The sequence below is a fragment of the Watersipora subatra genome, chromosome 9, assembly GCF_963576615.1.
Source record: "Watersipora subatra chromosome 9, tzWatSuba1.1, whole genome shotgun sequence".
Lineage (NCBI taxonomy): Eukaryota > Metazoa > Bryozoa > Gymnolaemata > Cheilostomatida > Watersiporidae > Watersipora > Watersipora subatra.
In genome coordinates, this window is record NC_088716.1 from 62,519,760 (window position 1) to 62,544,121 (window position 24,362).

At 37.7% G+C, this 24,362-nt stretch overlaps 2 protein-coding genes across 3 annotated transcripts in view; both read right to left on the reverse strand.

Moving 5' to 3' along the window:
- Positions 1–24,362, reverse strand: part of LOC137405333 (cation-independent mannose-6-phosphate receptor-like) — a 103,669-nt gene that overhangs the window by 25,458 nt on the left and 53,849 nt on the right. Inside the window, exons 20-26 of the mRNA XM_068091562.1 lie at positions 11,339–11,401; positions 9,224–9,371; positions 7,654–7,845; positions 7,243–7,399; positions 6,508–6,640; positions 4,679–4,865; positions 745–958 (exon numbers count right to left, since the gene is read on the reverse strand). Of these exons, the coding sequence (XP_067947663.1) occupies positions 745–958; positions 4,679–4,865; positions 6,508–6,640; positions 7,243–7,399; positions 7,654–7,845; positions 9,224–9,371; positions 11,339–11,401 (1,094 nt within the window). The remainder of the gene's footprint in view (positions 1–744; positions 959–4,678; positions 4,866–6,507; positions 6,641–7,242; positions 7,400–7,653; positions 7,846–9,223; positions 9,372–11,338; positions 11,402–24,362) is intronic.
- On the reverse strand, positions 11,692–23,940 carry LOC137404499 (melatonin receptor type 1C-like). 2 transcript variants are annotated; one of them, XM_068090722.1, is made up of 7 exons: positions 23,714–23,940; positions 20,324–20,508; positions 18,453–18,644; positions 15,554–15,701; positions 13,665–13,812; positions 12,273–12,449; positions 11,692–12,134 (listed from the first exon to the last, which is right to left on the reverse strand). In XM_068090722.1, the coding sequence occupies exons 2-7, from the start codon at positions 20,482–20,484 to the stop codon at positions 11,911–11,913; spliced, it is 1,050 nt and encodes a 349-aa protein (XP_067946823.1). In that variant the 5' UTR covers positions 20,485–20,508; positions 23,714–23,940; the 3' UTR covers positions 11,692–11,910. The 2 variants fall into 2 exon arrangements, with proteins under 2 accessions (XP_067946823.1, XP_067946824.1); XM_068090723.1 differs by lacking the exon at positions 23,714–23,940 and adding an exon at positions 20,951–21,006.

Below are 24,362 nucleotides of genomic sequence, written 5' to 3' on the forward strand. Positions count from 1 at the left end.
CGTTACATCACTAGTTGCTATCGGCTATTGCATTAAGGTTGTGGCGTTTCAACACTAGTTGCTATCAGCTATTGCATTAAATTTGTGGCGTTACATCACTAGTTGCTATCGGCTATTGCATTAAGGTTGTGGCGTTACATTACTAGTTGCTATCAGCTATTGCATTAAGGTTGTGGCGTTACATCACTAGTTGCTATCGGCTATTGCATTAAGGTTGTGGCGTTACATCACTAGTTGCTATCAGCTATTGCATTAAGGTTGTGGCGTTACATCACTAGTTGCTATCAGCTATTGCATTAAGGTTGTGGCGTTACATCACTAGTTGCTATCAGCTATTGCATTAAGGTTGTGGCGTTACATCACTAGTTGCTATCGGCTATTGCATTAAGGTTGTGGCGTTACATCACTAGTTGCTATCGGCTATTGCATTAAGGTTGTGGCGTTACATCACTAGTTGCTATCGGCTATTGCATTAAGGTTGTGGCGTTACATCTCTGTAGGTCTCTTTGCAACTACAGACGTCATAATCACACTTTTCAATGGTCTGAACATTTCAATCGCAATCAAGCTTTGCCGATGTTAATCTTGAAACATTCTTACAGTCACATCACCTCAAAACAATTATAACTGATACAAAAATACCGATACTTCCTGGTAAAATCTACCAATATCTTGGGCGAGTCCATCTTTAAAGAAAGTCACGAACACTTAAATACAAAATACAAAAAGGTACAAAATACTGACCTTGTCAGTCCTGCACAGTTCTACTCTTGGCCAGTACATGTAGTAGGTACAGTCAGTAACTGTCTCACGGTGAAACACTGGCACGCTGTCAACTTCTGCATACTGACTGCAGAATATCTCAAGCACAACGTTTCGTGGAGACTGGTTTGGATCATGCATGCACTTGTTTCCGTCTATGTAGTTGAATATGATTCTTTCATTTACCTGGGTAGCTCTAAACAAATCGATAATGAATGAGTGAATGGGAATGTGAATATGCGGTACAACGGTGAATATGCGTGAGTGTAAGGAGAGGTACAACAGTGAATATGAGTGAGTGTAAGGGGAGATACAACAGTGAATATGTGTGAGTGTAAGGAGAGGTACAACAGTGAATATGAGTGGGTGTAAGGGGAGATACAACAGTGAATATGCATGAGTGTAAGGGGAGGTACAACAGTGAATATGTGTGAGTGTAAGGAGAAGTACAACAGTGAATATGAGTGGGTGTAAGGGGAGATACAACAGTGAATATGAGTGAGTGTAAGGAGAGGTACAACAGTGAATATGAGTGAGTGTAAGGGGAGGTACAACAGTGAATATGTGTGAGTGTAAGGGGAGGTACAACAGTGAATATGTGTGAGTGTAAGGGGAAGTACAACAGTGAATATGTGTGAGTGTAAGGGGAGGTGCAACAGTGAATACGTGTGAGTGTAAGGGGAGGTGCAACAGTGAATATGAGTGAGTGTAAGGGGAGGTGCAACAGTGAATATGAGTGAGTGTAAGGGGAGGTGCAACAGTGAATATGTGTGAGTGTAAGGGGAGGTACAACAGTGAATATGTGTGAGTGTAAAGGGAGCGCAACAGGGAATATGTGTGAGTGTAAGGGGAGATGCAACAGTGAATATGAGTGAGTGTAAGGGGAGGTACAACAGTGAATATGTGTGAGTGTAAGAGGAGGTACAACAGTGAATATGAGTGAGTGTAAGGGGGGTGTAAAAGTGAATGTGTGAGTGTAAGGGGAGGTACAACAGTGAAGATGAGTGAGTGTAAGGGGAGGTACAACAGTGAATATGTGTGAGTGTAAGAGGAGGTACAACAGTGAATATGAGTGAGTGTAAGGGGGGTGTAAAAGTGAATGTGTGAGTGTAAGGGGAGGTACAACAGTGAAGATGAGTGAGTGTAAGGGGAGGTACAACAGTGAATATGTGTGAGTGTAAGGGAAGGTGCAACAGTGAATATGTGTGAGTGTAAGGGGAGGTACAACAGTGAATATGTGTGAGTGTAAGAGGAGGTACAACAGTGAATATGAGTGAGTGTAAGGGGGGTGTAAAAGTGAATGTGTGAGTGTAAGGGGAGGTACAACAGTGAAGATGAGTGAGTGTAAGGGGAGGTACAACAGTGAATATGTGTGAGTGTAAGGGAAGGTGCAACAGTGAATATGTGTGAGTGTAAGGGGAGGTGCAACAGTGAATATGAGTGAGTGTAAGGGGAGATGCAACAGTGAATATGAGTGAGTGTAAGGGGAGATGCAACAGTGAATATGTGTGAGTGTAAGGGGAGTGCAACAGTGAATATGTGTGAGTGTAAGGGGAGGTACAACAGTGAATATGTGTGAGTGTAAAGGGAGCGCAACAGGGAATATGTGTGAGTGTAAGGGGAGATGCAACAGTGAATATGAGTGAGTGTAAGGGGAGATGCAACAGTGAATATGTGTGAGTGTAAGGGGAGGTACAACAGTGAATATGTGTGAGTGTAAGGGGAGCGCAACAGTGAATATGTGTGAGTGTAAGGGGAGGTACAACAGTGAATATGTGTGAGTGTAAGGGAAGGTGCAACAGTGAATATGTGTGAGTGTAAGGGGAGGTGCAACAGTGAATATGAGTGAGTGTAAGGGGAGATGCAACAGTGAATATGAGTGAGTGTAAGGGGAGATGCAACAGTGAATATGAGTGAGTGTAAGGGGAGCGCAACAGTGAATATGTGTGAGTGTAAGGGGAGGTACAACAGTGAATATGTGTGAGTGTAAGGGGAGGTACAACAGTGAATATGTGTGAGTGTAAGGGGAGGTGCAACAGTGAATATGTGTGAGTGTAAGGGGAGCGCAACAGTGAATATGTGTGAGTGTAAGGGGAGATGCAACAGTGAATATGTGTGAGTGTAAGGGGAGGTACAACAGTGAATATGTGTGAGTGTAAGGGGAGGTGCAACAGTGAATATGAGTGAGTGTAAGGGGAGATGCAACAGTGAATATGAGTGAGTGTAAGGGGAGATACAACAGTGAATATGTGTGAGTGTAAGGGGAGGTGCAACAGTGAATATGAGTGAGTGTAAGGGGAGATGCAACAGTGAATATGTGTGAGTGTAAGGGGAGCGCAACAGTGAATATGTGTGAGTGTAAGGGGAGGTACAACAGTGAATATGTGTGAGTGTAAGGGGAGATGCAACAGTGAATATGTGTGAGTGTAAGGGGAGGTACAACAGTGAATATGTGTGAGTGTAAGGGGAGGTGCAACAGTGAATATGAGTGAGTGTAAGGGGAGATGCAACAGTGAATATGTGTGAGTGTAAGGGGAGGTACAACAGTGAATATGAGTGAGTGTAAGGGGAGATGCAACAGTGAATATGTGTGAGTGTAAGGGGAGGTACAACAGTGAATATGTGTGAGTGTAAGGGGAGCGCAACAGTGAATATGAGTGAGTGTAAGGGGAGATGCAACAGTGAATATGTGTGAGTGTAAGGGGAGGTACAACAGTGAATATGTGTGAGTGTAAGGGGAGGTGCAACAGTGAATATGTGTGAGTGTAAGGGGAGATGCAACAGTGAATATGTGTGAGTGTAAGGGGAGGTACAACAGTGAATATGTGTGAGTGTAAGGGGAGGTACAACAGTGAATATGTGTGAGTGTAAGGGGAGGTGCAACAGTGAATATGCGTGAGTGTAAGGGGAGATGCAACAGTGAATATGTGTGAGTGTAAGGGGAGGTACAACAGGGAACACTGATTAGAACAAGCTTGTTTAATATTAGCATGATGTTTCTTTGAAGTAAATAAATATAAAGGAGAGAGACGGCAATGAGCCTGTATATGATGTCAATTCCTCAAAATATAAAAATATCTCATCTTTAGCCTCTCATGTTTGTAAACTGAATTTAATTAGAGGCACACAAATTAATCTCACTGTTTACTGGAAATGCCCGCAAGAGTATCATGATTGAAAATCACATTACCTATCCATGACATAACATGACATTACCTATCCATGACATAACTCTTCTCTAGTCAGTCATCAGTAAAAAACAAAAGCTGTCATGCTTACACAGATACATCATCAGTAGATCTTCCATAGATACATCATCAGTAGATCTTACATAGATACATCATCAGTAGATTTACTCTAACTTACTTGACAGCCAAGAATAAACTAATCAGATGTAAGTAGGCCTCTTAACTCTGAAAGTACATGCTTTAGTATTATACGCTGGACTCTATTCTCTATCCAGTATTTATTTACTTCATCAAAGAAACCAATTACAACTCATGAAACCAGGTTGTTGACAAAAATCAGAGTTTTACTGAAGATGGTTAAAAGAGGAATGGATGCCAATGGAGAACTGAGTTTTCATTTGAAATCAACGATTGGGAGCATGTTCTGGGAAAGTCAAAAGCGATACCATAGAGTAGTAAGTGAATCAAATCAAACTGGCAAGTAACCAGAAAGTAAAGGAGCTATAAGCAGTTTGATTACACAGCTTGGCTAGTCAACAGGTCGAACCAAGCTTTTAACACAATGAACATTCTCTACAAGCAGCTAATAATGTAGGAGTTAGTTCATAAGAGAAGGCGGTCTACAGCTCTATGTTCTACAGCTCTATGGACTATAGCTCTATGGACTATCATGTGGAAACTGAAATACCTTTTGAAATTTGAACTAGTGCAAGAAGAAAAAGACTTACGAAGTTGTGGGTAGCCCAGCCAGTACTTCTTCCTGTTGAGAGTTCTTGGACACCTGGCATACACCAAAGTTGGAAGTCGAGTTGCAAGTCGCCTTCTCGCCAGATGCACCACAGAAGTTGAGATAGTATGTGTGTTCATCAGCGTCAATTTCATACTGCTTTTTGAGTTCAGTTGTGTCCAAACCCGCTGTGTGTAGAACAAAAGCAGATAAAAATACAATGGAACCTCTATTTACGAAACTAATTCATTCCAGAAGCAATTTTGTAAGTAGAAAATTTTGCGAGTAGACACGGTACTACCATATAAATGCCCTAATCCGATCCTTAAAACACAGACGTGATATTTGTATAAATTATAAATACTTGTATTGGTTAAAACCTGCAACAAATACAAAATAGAATTTTATTATTATATTACTACATAATGAATAGAAAGAATAAACATTGAAATAAGAACAGAGAAACATCAACTACACACTAAAAATTATGTTTGTTTACTTTTGGGATTGGCCGTCTAGACGAGGCTAAGCAAAGACCGTGGGATGTGGAAGGACGATGGTCAGAGGGGGTGAGTGTTGTCTTGCTTTTGATTTGCTCAGAATAAATGTTTTCAGAATGCAAATAAAAAATTATTTATACTGCCATGAACTGGAACAAATTCATCATACAAAAAATGCAAAGCTTGAATTGCGAGAAACTAAAGTTTTCCTACCTTCTATACGACATAAAAACTCCAAATTATACAGAGACCGAAAATTAAACACTGTTGTTTACGAACCTTCGCAAGCTAATAAAAAGAGTCAATCGTGTCGTACGATGTACCCACGGCGAGTAAATGGGCCAATATATGAAACCAACAGGCCCAAATACGAAACAAGCAAGCATACCAATATATATGATAGGCCTTTCAAATCTAGAGAAATCTTGTGTGTCAAAGCAAGATTTCTATAAAGTACGTTTCGTAATTTGAAAATTTAGTAAGTAAAGTGTTTAGTAAGTGTGTAAGGTGAATACGATGAAAGATATACAAGCAGGAGGGACCAGCAAGTTTTGTGAGAAACAGAGAAAATTATAGACAGAGGTAATAGATCAAGGTGACATGCAAGAGATACAATATACAGGATGAAATATCCTTGAGCGATGATAGTCAATAACAGACAAGAGAGACATTACAGGAGATGATATAGAGGAATGAAGATATATAGAAAGACAATAAACAAAAGTGACAAACAAAGGTATAATAAATTATATGAAGATATAATAAAGATATGATAACCAAATCTCTTTAAAAAGGTTAATAAATCTGTTCAAATATATGCTTCGTATGCCAAACTCGTAGCATGCCAGAGCAAATCTGATAAAAAGATATGGTATTTTACATATTTTATTCCGAGCTTAACACATGATATAAAACTATATAAAGAGATTAGGTAGTAAGAATTAAGGAGAAGGCCTAAGAAATTGATAAGTAATAATAAATAAAAAATAAAAAGGACTTCATTGTGAGGCAAGTTGATTGAAACTAGGTGATGCAGGATATGGATCCTGCATAGATTAGATAGAAGTAGTGATAAATGTAAGGAGTTAGTTCAACTTGGACTTCATGAACTTTCAAACTAGATAATAGAGTCATCATCTGAAATAGGTCATGATACGCCTACCCTGGAAGATTCTCTGATAGAAATACAATGGTAAACATTAGCAGACACTCCTTATACCACTCCTCACCTGTCAGCTATGACAACTCGGCCTACAGACACATGAAAGAGATGCCTAGGCATTTGAAGCTGTGAATTCGGGTTCCAATTAGTATGAACTGCGAAACTTACGTATATTTTCGCATGACATTGTTGGAGCAGGTGTCGTCACAGTTGCTTTATCAAAACACGCTGCTGCTGTCTCTATGAGAAAATCTTGTCTACAGTCATCTGACTTTCGAGCGACTTCAACTTCACCTAAAACCTAAACCAGACAAGGCTTAGTTCCATACGAGCGTACCCAATGTATATTGCTTTGAAAGATATGCATGTATACTGGTTTAGGAACCCAGAACTAACTCATTAGACTATTATATACCAGTTTTGTAAACATTATCATAAGCTATAATAACAGACTATTTGTTCATTAATAGCAATCTGGTTTTAAATTTTCAAAACCTTCTTTCTCTGCATATTGCCTCTACCATTATATTATAGACAAGATAAATTGATATTCCCTCTTTCTACCAGCCTATGGCACCACCTTTCAATATTCAGAAAAAAATCCCTTTGTGCCTACCAGATTATAGCCTATCTATCAACATAATTATTAATACCTTCGCACCTATCAGATTATAGTAAATCCATCAACATATTCATACCTTTACACCTATCAGATTATAGTATATCCATCAACATACTCATACCTTTACACCTATCAGATTATAGTACATCCATCAACATATTCATACCTTTAGACCTGTCAGATTATAGTATATCTATCAAAATATTCGTACCTTTACACCTATCAGATTATACCATATCTTCCTATCGATTAACATTGCCTCTATGTCATTCCTTACTAACCTTTTTATCAGGATTGCATTTGAACATGATGAGTGATGACCAATTGTAGGATGAATTGGATGCACAAACATCACCATTCTTGTACTGCACGAAGAGAGCAGTCCCCAAGTTAGTTAAGACAGGTTGTGTGGGGTCCAGCTGACCGAGTGAGATGTACCTGTATATAGTTGAACAGCCCTCAATAACATGAGTGCTTTCTTAAACTACTAGAATCTCTCATTAGAACAGCTAAAGAGAACGGCGTGCATATTTAATGATAGTAATGGTATGTATCGATAACTGCACCATATTCACTCTCCTTAATGTGTGTGAATGTGTGTGTATGTATCAATCACTTCACTGAATGCGATATAATGATTATGTGTGTGTATTAGACTTCACTTTACCTGCTACAAAAACAATGCTTCTTACCTTTTGTCACTGCCCGAGCCGGATACCATGCAGGCAGCAGCTCCAGCAGGACAATTGACAGCATCATCTGTCGCGGTGAGTCTATGGCAGATGTTGATGTAATAGAGATCTTTATAGGAATTGTGTCCAACATAATTACTTCCATGGCTGATGAGGGAAGAGAGGTCATAGGCAGTACCATTCGGGAACGTCCTTAAATGCGAAAAATGGAGTCTTGAATAGTAGCTGACCAATACCCATACAAGAATATAACATGAGCACTGTACAGTAGTTTATTGTACAGTAGTGTATTGTACAGTAGTGTATTGTACAGTAGTGTATTGTACAGTAGTGTATTGTACAGTAGTGTATTGTACAGTAGTGTATTGTACAGTAGTGTATTGTACAGTTGTGTATTGTCCAGTAGTGCATTGTACAGTAGTGTATTGTACAGTAGTGTATTGTACAGTAGTGCAATACATGGTTTATCACACCTGATAACCCAACCTTCAATTGTACAAAGCCTGATCATCTTACTTCACCTACTAGAAAAATCCTGGTAATACATCACCTAGTAGTAGAATATCTGGTAGTACATCCCCTAGTAGCAGAACATCTGGTAATACATTCCTAGTAGTAGAATATCTGGTAGTACATCCCCTAGTAGCAGAACATCTGGTAATACATTCCTAGTAGTAGAATATCTGGTAGTACATCACCTAGTAGTAGAATACCTGGTAGTACATCACCTAGTAGTAGAATATCTGGTAGTACATCACCTAGTAGTAGAATATCTGGTAATACATCCCCTATTATTAGAATATCTGGTAGTACATCACCTAGTAGTAGAATATCTGGTAGTACATCACCTAGTAGTAGAATATCTGGTAGTACATCACCTAGTAGTAGGATATCTGGTAATACAACCCCTATTATTAAAATATCTGGTAGTACATCACCTAGTAGTAGAATATCTGGTAATACATCCCCTATTATTAGAATATCTGGTAGTACATCACCTAGTAGTAAAATATCTGGTAGTACATCACCTAGTAGTAGAATATCTGGTAGTACATCACCTAGTAGTAGAATATCTGGTAGTACATCACCTAGTAGTAGAATATCTGGTAATACATCCCCTATTATTAGAATATCTGGTAGTACATCACCTAGTAGTAGAATATCTGGTACTACATCACCTAGTAGTATAATATCTAGTAGTACATCCCCTAGTAGCGGAATATCTCGTAATAAATTACCTAGTAGTAGATCTGGTAGTACATCATCTAGTAGTAGAATAGTAGTTTTACGCTTCTGTGAAGCTTTTAAACATCCCTAGTTTATCCTTCCTATTTAGGCCTATAACATATCATCTCAGTGATCTTACGCTTATCTCACACATATATCTTACATACCTAAACTGCACCCTGAACCTCTTACATATATACCCAACAAGAATTTGAATTAGCCGTCTATGAATGGCCTTCAACTCTCAAAAGACCAGACATAACTAGTCAATTCATATCTAGCGGCAGTGCCTTTGTAAGAAGCAGCGCCTAATGGTTGTGGAAAATGACAGACAGTATCTTACCCGCTACAGGTAACTTCAACGGGCGCGCAGACCAAGCTCGTCTCCCATTCAAAGTAAGCCAGCTTATCATCACTACTACTTCTTATGAACCGAACTTCTCCACTTTTCACTGCGCCACAGACGAGCGTAATTATAGATTTAGTTTCTCCTAAAATGGCGAATGTATGTAACAGTTGCGGTTGGAGTGATAGAACAGAGTGATAAATACATGTATGTTGTTGAATGTTTAGCTGAGAATATTAATTGGATTTGACTCTTTAGTTATTTTGCTGTGCTCGCCGATTCATGAACCGATGGATGCATAAGAAACAGCTCAAGACACGAAACATCAGACAGAAATTTGAGGTTTAGTATGCGATTTATCTTCGCCTCCGCAGCTAGCACAGTTGTGATATTACAGACTGAAAAGTTAAGAGCTAGCTTGCACTAATAGACTTTTATGATGATCGTGGGTGATGTCAGAGTGTCACACATTCAGGATAGATGAGATAACTTATTATCTTGCGGCAGTCAGTAATTATCCTGCAAGATATTTAGCTATTGACAGCATGATTAAGTTGAGTGAATGTTGCGTATCACATAACCTCTCATTGGACTAACTTTCAGTAGTAAATTACAGTGAATATCCCAGTTCATCATACACCACAGCAAAAACTCAACAGGATTTTAAAAATTACATGCATGGAAGCTTTGATCGATTATTCTATGAAACTCAGCGGTGTATAACAACTGCCATTTGATCATACAATAATTGCTGAACCAAGCGAGGCTATATTAGTTTCCTATTGCAAGTTTTCAGTTGTGTACTAACTAATATAACAAAAGCTGCCTAGCTTTAGCCAAGGTCATGATGGGACCAACAAAACATACTTTTTTGAGAACATGAACCGAAGACTTGATGTTTCCCCATATGCATATACTTGAAAATTTGCTGTTCATTTAATAGCAAGCGTTACCTATTCCAGCGATATATTCTCACAGTATGAATGCAAACAAACTCCATGGTAACCAGGATAACTCTACGTTAACCCTATGATAACCAGGACACTATCAATGAAATTTAATACTGGCCAGTTGTCCTCTCATTCTCGTCGCCATCGTGAATACTATTAGAATATTAGATGATACGGCTTTTGATAAATGATTTGGCAAAACAAAAATGTGATTAATTCTTCTGGTAGCCAACTGCAGTGAACAAAAAACCGAGGGTCTGAGAACCTTTTAGGCACAAATAGACTTGCTAAAAGTGCCTGTCAATTTGTGACTCTACCTGCCATAGACAAGTAGAGTCTGAATTATAGTAGTAGATCTGAATTATACAATCAGATATCTTGAAGAAACTATGGCCTCTCACAAACCATCCTATTAAAGGTTAGGGTTACAACCTATTAAATTGACTGAGGAGCGTCTTACAAATTCCGCCAAACCTATATTTAGATTTGGCACTCATGGCATGCTTCTTGTGTGATGACATACGATGCAGTTTTACAGCTGCCTATGCAATAGCACATAAAATTCAAAATTTGGCTGTTTTTCTATTTCTGGATAAGTTAAAAATGACACCTCCCACATATTTGGTTGGCATACTATTTAGAAATGTTTTATTTAAAATAATACAAAACTAATGATCTATAAGTTTTGCAAAGTTTTAAAATGTTTTGAAATTTTGCAATACCTACACAGCAGAGCTGAGCACAAATTTTGCAAACCTACACAGAGGAGCTGAGTACAGATTTTGCACAATTTGCAAAAAATCATGATAGATCTGAAATATTTAGGCCAAGAAACCTTCAACTCGGTGAAAGATTGAGTTTGTATGATGGATTTTAACAATCAATAATATTAACAATTGCAGATCATGTTCAAAGAGTATGAATTATTAAATAACTAATACGGAGTCTGATATAATAGCCAGTTTATAAAAGTTGTCAGTCATGCAACTAGTCTTGCAAATGTTTTACCTCTTCTAACGCTAGCAAACTATTTACTAAACAAAATGAGACAGTACCACTTTAATGTGAAAACATAAGCAAAGGTGAAGGCCATCGGTAACTAACATAAAACTTGTCGCTTTTTGACTTTGAAAAAGAATATAGTGAGAATATTTAAACTTACCTTTAGTGTAAACAATTTCTGTATTTCCACCATCTGCATGAATCTCACGATTGGCAACGTTCCCTAAAATATATGGCAATTTGTAAACTCGGTTAAATTTCCACATCGGATCCAAACTAACCGGCAGTCTCTAAGCAGTGAATTCTACCAACTGGTATACTTACAAGGGAAAACCTACTGGTATACTTTCTTGTAAGACTAATGAAAAGGAATGTTATAGACTATATAGGAAAGACTAAGGAAAGTTAAACCTAATAAACTATTACAATATAGCTATATGAATTTATGACTTACTTATACATATATGACTAATGACAACAAAAGACGCGTTTGAAAATAGGTCAACGACATGGTTCAAGTTTTCCAGTAGCGAAATATATTTGATAGAAGCATTGTCTAGCATCCAGAATGGCAGCGGGAGATCACAGGGTGGTGATTATAATATATAACAACACGAATAAATAATTTATATACATGCGATACAAAAATATACATGTAGTACATATAGTAATACCATTTGAGAAAGTTTTATAAAGTCTAAAATCTAATTAGTATTGTTATTGCATTGAGTGTCACTGAACAGAAAGATCATCAGCATCAAAAGTGGCGAGTGGAGGTCCGGCCACATCAGGATTGGCTACAGTAGTCGTGAGAGACTGCTCTGAGATTGGGGGTTTTCTTGACTGGCTGTCCTTTTGGCATCCACAAATGGCATCGATGATGCGTTTAAATATTGGTGTTCGTAGCCCATAAATGAGAGGGTTGATTGCGGAGTTGAGGTAGCTGAACCAGTAAACTACAACAAAAAACACTCAACAGTTCAGAAATACGTAAGAACACAAGTCAGTGATGAAGATTCCACGACAAACAGGAAAAAGGAGACGAACTGATGTTGATAATATTGATAAAGAGACGGTATAAGAAATGTGTTTACCTATTGGATTTATAAGTGTAGGAATAGACTTCTTATCATGCACGAAGGAAGCATAGTTTAGGTAGGCAAATATCGGTGTCCAGCAGATGAGGAAACTGACTACTATGATTATACAAGTGATAGAGATTCTCCTCTGCTCCACATGAACTTCACGACTATAACTGCTGTAGGAAGGATCTAGAAATAAACCACCCGAGTCTCAAGATAAACATATAGCAAAAGCATGTCTTATAGACTAGAGCAGGCTGTTGAATGTATTGTGTACATAAGCAGGCTTTGGTATGTATTATAAACATAAGCGGACCTAGGCATGTATTACAAACATAAGCAGACTGAGGTATGTATTATAAACATAAGCAGACTGAGGCATGTATTACAAACATAAGCAGACTGAGGCAAGTATTATAAACATAAGCAGACTGAGGTATGTATTATAAACATAAGCAGACTGAGGCATGTATTATAAACATAAGCAGACTGAGGTATGTATTATAAACATAAGCAGACTGAGGTATGTATTATAAACATAAGTAGACTGAGGCATGTATTATAAACATAAGCAGACTGAGGCATGTATTATAAACATAAGCAGACTGAGGCATGTATTATAAACATAAGCAGACTGAGGTATGTATTATAAACATAAGCAGACTGAGGCATGTGTTATAAACATAAGCAGACTGAAGCATGTATTATAAACATAAGCAGACTGAGGTATGTATTATAAACATAAGCAGACTGAGGCATGTATTATAAACATAAGCAGACTGAAGCATGTATTACAAACATAAGCAGACTGAGGCATGTATTATAAACATAAGCAGACTGAAGCATGTATTATAAACATAAGCAGACTGAGGTATGTATTATAAACATAAGCAGACTGAGGCATGTATTATAAACATAAGCAGACTGAGGCATGTATTATAAACATAAGCAGACTGAGGCATGTATTATAAACATAAGCAGACTGAGGTATGTATTATAAACATAAGCAGACTGAGGTATGTATTATAAACATGAGTAGGCTGTAGAATGTAGTACAAACATGAGAAGGCATAAGAATGGCAATATGTAATGCTATTAGAATTCCTATAAGCCCTGCAGACATTAACACGTGGCAGCACTAGTCGGCCATCTTTGATACGAATGCTTATAAATGGTAAAATAAATAACAATATTGATTATATGAGTGTCTGCTGCCCATAAAGTTACTAGCTTCCTGCGCCATTACATCACTTTTACCGAGAAACACTTACATGTAAGTCACAAAAGGGCTAATTACATTGTCAATAGTTTTAAACTGCGATTATATAGTAACATGAATAAATTAAAGTTCGCATGGCAATCAAAAGCATGGATTCAAATAATCAAGATCAGATATCCACTAACCTTCTAAGCGAGTGAAAAGTCTGTGGGCCTTCCTGAAGAGCAATACATAGACAAAGACAATGATGGCAAGAGGTAATAAGAAGCAGATCGAAGCAACTATGCCGATGTTAATCCAGCCTTTCACATCTTGAGGATAAACCGGCCCACACTAAAACAAGATAACACAACTGATGATAGTGACTAGTCTATCTGTATAAATGTAGGTAATCTACTATTGGCTGCTAAACAAGGCTGTCATAACGATGCAAGTTAAAAACACCTAAATCCAATAATAACGATGGCAGTTAAAAACACCTAATTCCAAGAATATCAGAAACATATTGGCTAGTTTGAAATTTGGGCAACAACATTTACTAAGGAAGATCTCATTGCTACCGATCAATTGACATGCGAGTATTCACTGCATTCACTGTGAACTTCTAGAAGCTTCTTAGAACTTTTGCATATATACATGCTTAGCTACTTGTGACTTCAATATATATGTACTTGATGAACAAGGGAGCTTTCAAGTTTCTTACACGGAGGACATACGCAGATTAGATACAGGCGAGGCGTTCAAATGCCAATCAAACAGCCCTAACAATTATAGAATGACAGTAGTTTGTGTTTTGATTGGTGTACACTATGGTACAGAATAACCGAGTGAAGTAAGTGTACACTATGATACAGAATAACTGAGTCAGGTAAGTGCACACTATGGTACAGAATAACTGAGTCAAGTAAGTGTACACTATGGTACAGAATAACTGAGTCAAGTAAGTGTACACTATGGTACAGAATAACTGAGTCAAGTAAGTGTACACTATGGTACAGAATAACCGAGTCAAGTAAGTGTACACTATGGTACAGAATAACTGAGTCAAGTAAGTGTACACTATGGTACAGAATAACTGAGTCAAGTAAGTGTATACTATGGTACAGAATAACTGAGTCAAGTAAGTGTACACTATGGTACAGAATAACTGAGTCAAGTAAGTGTACACTATGGTACAGAATAACTGAGTCAAGTAAGTGTATACTATGGTACAGAATAACTGAGTCAAGTAAGTGTACACTATGGTACAGAATAACTGAGTCAAGTAAGTGTACACTATGGTACAGAATAACTGAGTCAAGTAAGTGTACACTATGGTACAGAATAACTGAGTCAAGTAAGTGTACACTATGGTACAGAATAACTGAGTCAAGTAAGTGTATACTATGGTACAGAATAACTGAGTCAAGTAAGTGTACACTATGGTGCAGAATAACTGAGTCAAGTAAGTGTACACTATGATACAGAATAACTGAGTCAAGTAAGTGTTCACTATGGTACAGAATAACTGAGTCAAGTAAGTGTTCACTATGGTACAGAATAACTGAGTCAAGTAAGTGTACACTATGGTACAGAATAACTGAGTCAAGTAAGTGTACACTATGGTGCAGAATAACTGAGTCAAGTAAGTGTACACTATGGTACAGAATAACTGAGTCAGGGTCAGTTGATAGTGAAAAAGAGTATGAGTGGTGATCTTTACAAATATGTTAATGTTTTCAGTCCATGATAATCAAACAGTCATCGATAGAGTAATAACCGTGTCAGTCACGTATTGCTGAATGAGGTATGTGGAGGATAACTCCGAGTTTATGGCTAAATGCAAGACTACACGATTGCTTGTGTAAATCGATCCATGAAAAACATTTTTCATGTACACCGCGCCAGGGTACACATAGCGCACCCGAAAGCACCCTCAAAATGCTCAAGGACCGCAAGTATTTCTATGTAAATAGTTTCTACACTTTCTTTCACCCATGTCTAAATAGTTCTAATTTCAGATTAAAGGTCAGGGGAACCTTCATAGCTAGTGACATTGCTCACATGAGATTCAACAAGCGAGGGAAGTTCTTACCTGCGTCGTGAATGGTTTATACACAAAATGTCCAAGTATACCAAAAGACAGACTTGATATAAGTATAGCGAGTGTCCAGCTGGCGGCGATCATTAGCCCAACTTTACAGATGTGTACTGGAGTGAACGGATCACATATGGCCAGGTACCTGCAACAACAGAAATACATATAAAATTGTCCAAGTGTAGTCACACATGCATGCAACAGTTGTCAACTATCTATAAACAAAACCGAGTACAGATACTGAGTACATGAAGCTCTGACCATATCCTAGTATATAGCATGATATATATAGCATACTATAGCTATATAGCATACTATAGATCATCATCAAACTAGCAGATCTATGAGTAACTCGATATTACATAAATTAAAATAAATATTCCCATTTGTAATACACGCCAACTATTTCTAGGGGAAGATCCTCTAAGTAGTGTTGTAGTAAAAACCTACTTCTAGGATCATCTTCTACAGCGAGTTAAGCTAAAATGAGGAGTCTACACAACCTCTCTAGGGCATCCACAAGTCTCCCGAAAAGACCCAAACTCTGTTCACCACATCCGTGTGTTAATAATGCATGCCCTAAAACTCCCACAAGCTCTAGAATTACAAATGACAGTCAAAATGGGACTAAGGAGGAACGGTACTCACGCAAGGGATAAAACTACTATAAAATACAGTCAAACCTGGGCTTACGATCATCTCGACATAGTAATTTGTCAACATTGACATAAAATATAGCAAATATTTGCCTAGACACTCGAAGTGTTTTCCAACATGCGACGTCTGAAATTCCCTAAAATAATGCAGTTTTGCAGGAAAAAGTAAAAAGGCTAATAACATTAAAAATAAAGCGCAATAACAAAAAAAAAGTTGTTTACAACTGTACCTAATGTAACTTAGTATAAGTTACGCAGTGTATTCCATCCTATACCCTAGCAATGTACCTCAATTCATGTGTCACTGAAGTCAAGTAACAATAGAAATTGCTTTCTATAGCAGAACTAAACTCTAACACAGAATTTAAGTTCTTAATAAAGCTTTTCCAATAGACTTATTATATACTACTGTTGTATGGCCTAATTTGAAAAACATTTCTATTTGAAATAAAATTATTGCCAATAAAGTAATATATATAGATATATATATATATATATATATATACTTTCAAATGAATCATTTGTTTTCATAGATAGCATTACTGGTAGTATTTATCATTGTTTAATGGCTTCTGGAATTAATTACCAAAGATTCCATGTATTTTTATAAAAATACTTGCTCCAAGACAAGACGGTTTTAACATACAAAGTAGACACTGAAAGGGATTAGAAACACATGGCAAGGTTTGACTGTATTTCTTTATATCCCTACTGAACTCAACTTAGATATAAAGGTTTGACTGTATTTCTTTATATCCCTACTGAACTCAACTTATATATAAAGGTTTGACTGTATTTCTTTATTGCCCTACTGAACTCAACTTATATATAAAGGTTTGACTGTATTTCTTTATATCCCTACTGAACTCAACTTATATATAAAGGTTTGACTGTATTTCTTTATTTCCCTACTGAACTCAACTTATATATAAAGGTTTGACTGTATTTCTTTATTTCCCTACTGAACTCAACCCAGCATGTCAGATAATATTAACTATAATAGCAATTGTATTATTGCTATTATGCATCCATACACACAAATGGCTGTATACACTCATACCTGTATACACTCATACCTGTATACACTCATACCTGTATACACTCATACCTGTATACACTCATACCTGTATATAATCATACCTGTATACACTCATACCTGTATACACTCATACCTGTATACACTCATACCTGTATACACTCATACCTGTATACACTCATACCTGTATACACTCATACCTGTATACAATGATACGCATGAGTAAACGTGCATAATTGTAACTCTATGTAATTATAGATATGAGTGTATGTACACGCTTGTAGCTACATACAGTATGATCCTGTCAATTGTGCATACACTTGTGCCTACATGTATGCATGCATATATATAAAGGTAAATGATAATATATGCAGCCACAGATGTTAGTGTATATATAACATCATTCACATACCCATGTGCATTAGTTCATATATACACACACCTGTATACAGCTATGTGAATTAGTTCATATATACACGTACCTGTATACAGCTATGTGCATTAGTTCATATATACACATATCTGTATACAGCCATGTACCTCAGTTTATATATACACATACCTGTATACAGCTATGTGCATTAGTTCATATATACACATATCTGTATACAGGTATGTGTATTAGTTCATATATACACATACCTGTATACAGGTATGTACCTTAGTCCATATATACACGTACCTGTATACAGCCATGTACATTAGTTAATATATACACACGTACCTGTATACAGCCATGTACATTAGTTCATATATACATGTACCTGTATACAGCCATGTACATTAGTTCATATATACACATACCTGTATACAGCCATGTACATTAGTTCATATATACACACACCTGTATACAGCCATGTACCTCAGTTCATATATACACATACCTGTATACAGCCATGTACATTAGTTCATATATACACATGCCTGTATACAGCCATGAACATTAGTTCATATATACACATACCTGTATACAGCCATGTACATTAGTTTATATACACACATACCTGTATACAGCCATGAACATTAGTTCATATATACACATACCTGTATATAGCCATGAACATTAGTTCATATATACACATACCTGTATACAGCCATGTACATTAGTTCATATATACACATACCTGTATACAGCCATGTACATTAGTTCATATATACACATACCTGTATACAGCCATGTACATTAGTTCATATACACACATACCTGTATATAGCCATGTACATCAGTGTATGTATACTGGTGATGAAGAGCACCTGCACCATAAAACCATTGAACACGCAAGCAGCATGAGAATATATAAAGTCACCATGAATGAGTGTCGAAACAGAGATTGGCATGATGCAGACAGCAGTGAGGAAGTCAACCACTGACAGGTTGAATATAAATATGTAGCCTCTACAAAAGAGAAAACGAAAGCGTATGTTAACCAACTCGACCAGGAGATCGCAATTTGTGAAGTATATTCATCAAATATACTTTATATCATTAAATACTAAATTTCAAAATCAACAAGTTAAAATCTAGTTCGTGTTGATAAAATCTAGAAATTTGTAGAATACTGCTACGGAGCACTCTGGCTAGATGGCCATAGATGAATTGAGTGTGAGAGAATGCCCCACCATGAGTGAATACTGCTCCGGAGCACTCTGGCTAGATGGCCATAGATGAATTGAGTGTGAGAGAATGCCCCACCATGAGTGAATACTGCTACGGAGCACTCTGGCTAGATGGCCATAGATGAATTGAGTGTGAGGGAATGCCCCACCATGAATGAATACTGCTACGGAGCACTCTGGCTAGATGGCCATAGATGAATTGAGTGTGAGAGAATGCCCCACCATGAGTGAATACTGCTCCGGAGCACTCTGGCTAGATGGCCATAGATGAATTGAGTGTGAGAGAATGCCCCACCATGAGTGAATACTGCTACGGAGCACTCTGGCTAGATGGCCATAGATGAATTGAGTGTGAGGGAATGCCCCACCATGAATGAATACTGCTACGGAGCACTCTGGCTAGATGGCCATAGACGAATTGAGTGTGAGAGAATGCCCCACCATGAGTGAATACTGCTCCGGAGCACTCTGGCTAGATGGCCATAGATGAATTGAGAATGAGAGAATGCCCCACCATGAGTGAATACTCAAACGCTGAGGCCATGTAGCTGAACGGTTATTCACGGACAGTAATCAGTGCTAGTGCTAGGTACAAACAAGTGAGATCAATACTTAGGAATGCTTCTAAGTAGTCATTCTAGAGAGCCGCTAGCTTAGGGAAGCCTGATGATGTCATGCTAAATGTACAGCGTGACAATTTACTGCGCTTCCATACCGCGATAACATAGTGGCACACTCCCATATGATGCTGCAAATGCCATCGTGGAAACAGCTATGTCGCTTTCATTCTGTCGTCAAACAGAGTTGCTGTTTGGAAGCTAAACAACCATGTAATGTCCCATGGAAATGGCCTCAGTGACCAATGTGCAAGGGACCTTAGTGACCAATGGTGTCGCACTTGTGCGGGTGCAGAGATCATACTTTCCTCTTGCTTCATAGGCAGAAAGTTTTGTCGATGAAACGCTCTACTCTGTCTGCTTTTAAGAAGTAGCGGTTTTTTCTTCAGATCATCCATGGTTTGTTTTGTCCTTGACCTCTTAAAGATACAGCCTTGCAATAAGACGTCGCACAACTATCGCTCTAATATAGCACTCTAGACACATAATTTGCTTGTAGGTCCACTATAGTGCTCCGGCAGTGGCACACTCCTGTGTCGCTATGGTTACACTGTATGGAAAACACTGGTTATACGCCTTGACTGACATGTCATGAGAACACTGGTTATATGCCTTGACTGACACGTCGTGAGAACACTGGTTATATGCCTTGACTGACACGTCATGAGAACACTGGTTATATGCATTGACTAACATGTCATGAGAACACTGGTTATATGCCATCACTGACAAGCTGGAAGGAGCATGACAATGACATATAAAATGTCTGCTTAGTTGTCAGTACCACTGAATCTGCTGGCTGTAAATGTTACACAAAAGGCAGTGACATAATTGTGTATACCTGTCACATTGCTTTCTTGTGATGAGTATGGATACCATGACCAGGAGGTTGCCAAGGGAGGCAACTACAATGAACACTCCAAGGAGAACAGCAAGGATGAGCACCGCTGCAGAGCCCCACTCACTCTCCATGTCAGTTAGGGTCGTCCCATTGCCAGCCATTGGCACAGGTCAATGCAGGCTGGTCTGCAAGCAGAGCAGAAACTAGCAAGTTTCTTAATAAAATATTGTAAAACAGGAGACTTAAATACTGCCACAACTAATGCTCCCAGGTAATGCTACTAGTAGCTATAACAAAAATTATGCACTAAGTGTGGGTCAATAACTAAAACAAACTATTTCAAGTAAAGACCATTACTCTATCTCAGAATAGAACTTTAAAAAGGTACAAGCAACTTCCAACTAGAGCTACATGTATATACAATCATGGATGTACACAGTCATAACATATACGTACTTCTGTTGAGTATCATAAATATATCTATTATAACAGAGTGGCAGTAGAGTGCTAGTAAAGGAGGTTTATACTCGTAATTTGATATGTTTAACCATGAAAGGTCGCTGCCGAATATTTATTATTTATTTATATTTACGATAACTCACATATTTACAATAACTCAGTACCCACCTCAACATTGTTCACTTTTATTAGTTCCAAGAAAATACGTGGAATCCATAAGAACGTGGAATTCATAAGAATGCAGGCACACATATAGACACACACATTGAACATATAAGGATATGGCAGACAACCAAACATCCTGTTAACTGAAGCAACCTTGGCAGCTTCATATCTCTTGCGATCACATGATGACATCATAAACTACATACATGTATATGCTAGCCTATCTAGTCATCTATAGCAGTGCCTTTGCAGCCTATACAGCTATATACAGCCTATACTAGTGCTGGGCACGGATAATAAAACTAGTTGGACTCGCAGGTTTATCTTCTCTCGAGTATCGGGTAATAGAGGTTTTGAGCATTTTGATCTTGTGGGTTCGGGTTTTGACTTGCGAGTTCGGGTTTTGTTACACGGATCCGCCAAGTAGAGTGGACAAAAACTCGGTCTATTGCGCCCTTCGCTCTAAACACAGTTTGATAACCCTGTTAACCCTGGCCTTTTTGTTAATGCGTGTTAGTAACCCTGAGCAGCCGGTCCAAAGATCCGAAGTTTTAAAACTTTTATATATGTCTGAACGCGCTCATAATACAATGATATTTGGTAGAACACTAGTAAAAAAGTCGGGCAACCTACAGCAAATGTCATCAAACCAAAAAAACAGTATTTTACCATTATTCGGGCTAAAACTATAAAAGTTTGTACGATTCTAAAAAACTCGTAAAAATATTTACAATAGGATCATATCCATTGAGCACATGTTCATCATTAGTTTATGACTCAAAATATACTAGAAGATTGTAATTAGTATTATAAAGTTCTTTATTTGCATCACAATCATTCATGACCTACCAACAAATGAGTCGCGTCAATTTTTTCGCGATATCGTTCAAATAAAATTTGTTATGAAAACGAAGGAAGTAGGTAAAGAAAGATATTTGAAAACTGTTACAAATGGAAGTAAAATTTCTGGTCTAAGATCTTGTGCAAAAATTAATTTGTTTTGTTTATACTGTTACTTAAAAACGGCTTTTGTAAACAAAGCCATGTGAATGTCGGAATTCCGGCCGATAGAGATTCTAACACACCCTACGCAACGCCTGAAAACCGACAGTTGGGGTTCAAACTTCAAAGGATTAAGGCTGCGGGCACGAATATTGGTCGTTAAAAAATAGTAAAAAACAAATGAATTGAATAAATCTATAATTGCATTGTAAAATTTAAACTATGTCTGATGTTTTAGAAATTTTAGACATAAAACCAGTAACAACAAAGGCCAAGGCATACTCCTGCCAAGCACTACCATCTACCCGATACTCGAAAAACTCGAATGGGAAGGGACGAGTCTAAACTGATTGGCCAAGAAGTACTCCTGCCTAGCACTAGCCTATACCATTGCACCCTTGCAGCTACCACTGGCCTCTGCATGTCCTTGTTTTGGCACATTAGTCATGAAAACTATGATAAGCCCTACCAGGATATCTCATGAGCGCTTAAAAGCTTCTACTTAATAATGAATAAATACTGTGTCCTGCATTGTCGATGAAAAGTACTACAACTTCCTCTGAAAATGGGAGGAAACCAACCACTGAATAGGACAGTCATTGCGATATATACGGTAAACATCATGTTTATGCAAGCAGAGAACTTGTTTTTTTTACATGTATATAGTATTTTCCTTTAGGACATTTTTATAGTTTATTGATTATTGATAAATTGACTGTTTTAGATTGCTCAGCTATTTAGATCACCTCAAGAGTCCCACTAATGACACGTGTTACCAGTGCCAATACATGTAATCACAATTATCATCAATGAGCACAATTCACTATTTAATCAAGCACTATTCAACTGTTAACATTCACAAAAACCACGCAACTGATCCATAGATACTCAACTCTCAAAGCTATGAATTAGACTAAGGACCCGAGCTATATAGTCAACATCAGATATCCTAGCTATATAGCTGCCCTCATAACCTATCTAAATACCCATATCTTCCAATATCCCATAACCATAGCATTCGGCATCAGTAAAAGCACCAACAGAGTTATCAGACCTAACGTGGCAATATTAAACCTGGTATATTAAAACCAGGATAGTCACACTAGCCATGACATGCCTAGTAGTAGTAATATTAGTTATAGTAGTAATAGTAATACTAGTTATAGTAATAGTAGCAGTACTAGTTAGTAGTAGTAATAGTAGTACTAGTACTAGTTATAGTAGTACTAGTTAATAGTTGTACTAGTATAGCAGTAGTAGTATCAGTAGTAGTGATTGAGGGTGACTGAGTGAGACATTACATACAGTGGGATAGTATAGCGATGGCTGTGGTCAGCATACAGGAGGTGGCTGGTCAATACTGCTATTAAAATAAAAGCTCTATGCAAGAGAGGGCTATTGCAGCATACCAAACATCCACACACCCCTCCATTCACGTGCACATACACACTTACACAAACACACATACGCACACCAACACACCAAACGGATGGTTACCTACATGAGTCACAAAAGCCATAAAGATAATAGGCCATATTACCCTAGTTCCAAAGAGATAATACTTACACTTATAGTTCAACTGATCTACTTAGAGCAACTTACTCAAGTATACTGTCAAACTATTTATTTGATTTCAGTGGCTAACTGTTGCCCTTTTATTCTTATGTTTTGTTTTATGGCTGTTGTATGAAATAATTTGAAAAACATTTCTATTTAAAATGAAATTATTGCCAATAAAGTAATATATATATATATATAGCTTACCTCCAGAGTGTAGCTTTCCATCCAAAGAAATTTATAATCCGATGTTTGTTGGACGCTGTAATCCTTTCGTATACGTTTCAGAAAATACACGTGATGACTTCTAGCGGAGCGAGCGAAATGGCTATACTACGGTTGAAAATATAGAGAGCAGTGTTTGATTATCCAACCTTACATAAAGGCATTGTGAAAAGTCAATACATTACGAGGTTTTATAAAGGAGCTCTATGCTAGGCGGAGAGCAGTGGAGCCAGACGCTTTATACTATGACAAATGATGACCGCATTTCCTTGCGCTCTTTAAAACACGCAACATGCAGAACTATCTCATTGGTTACTCGTTAGCTTGTCACAAAATTCTTTACATTTAAATTCTAACAGCAGGAAGTAAGCCTTACTTGGCATGAACAACAAAACTGTCATAGAGAGAACAACAAAACTGTCAGAGTGAACTACAGCAATGATATACAGCCCCCTGTGGGGGCTGTATATCATTGCTGTCATAGAGTGAACTATAGCCCTGCTTGTGAAAGTCTTTCATAAGAGGAAAGCTTGCAGCCGCTATGGACTACTTCGCTATAGGCACCAAAACATTTATATGAAATTGAATTTCTTATAAAACTGGCTCATAGATTTATGAATCAGTGAGATAA

Bases quoted from the DNA above. Each gene is read 5' to 3' on its own strand.
- LOC137404499 (XM_068090722.1), bottom strand. From the start codon at position 20,484: ATGGCTGGCAATGGGACGACCCTAACTGACATGGAGAGTGAGTGGGGC. The intron at 13,813-15,553 runs GTAAGAACTTCC...ATCTTGTTTTAG, and splicing joins ATAAACCATTCACGACGCAG to TGTGGGCCGGTTTATCCTCA. The intron at 12,450-13,664 runs GTTAGTGGATAT...GTTTATTTCTAG, and splicing joins ACTTTTCACTCGCTTAGAAG to ATCCTTCCTACAGCAGTTAT.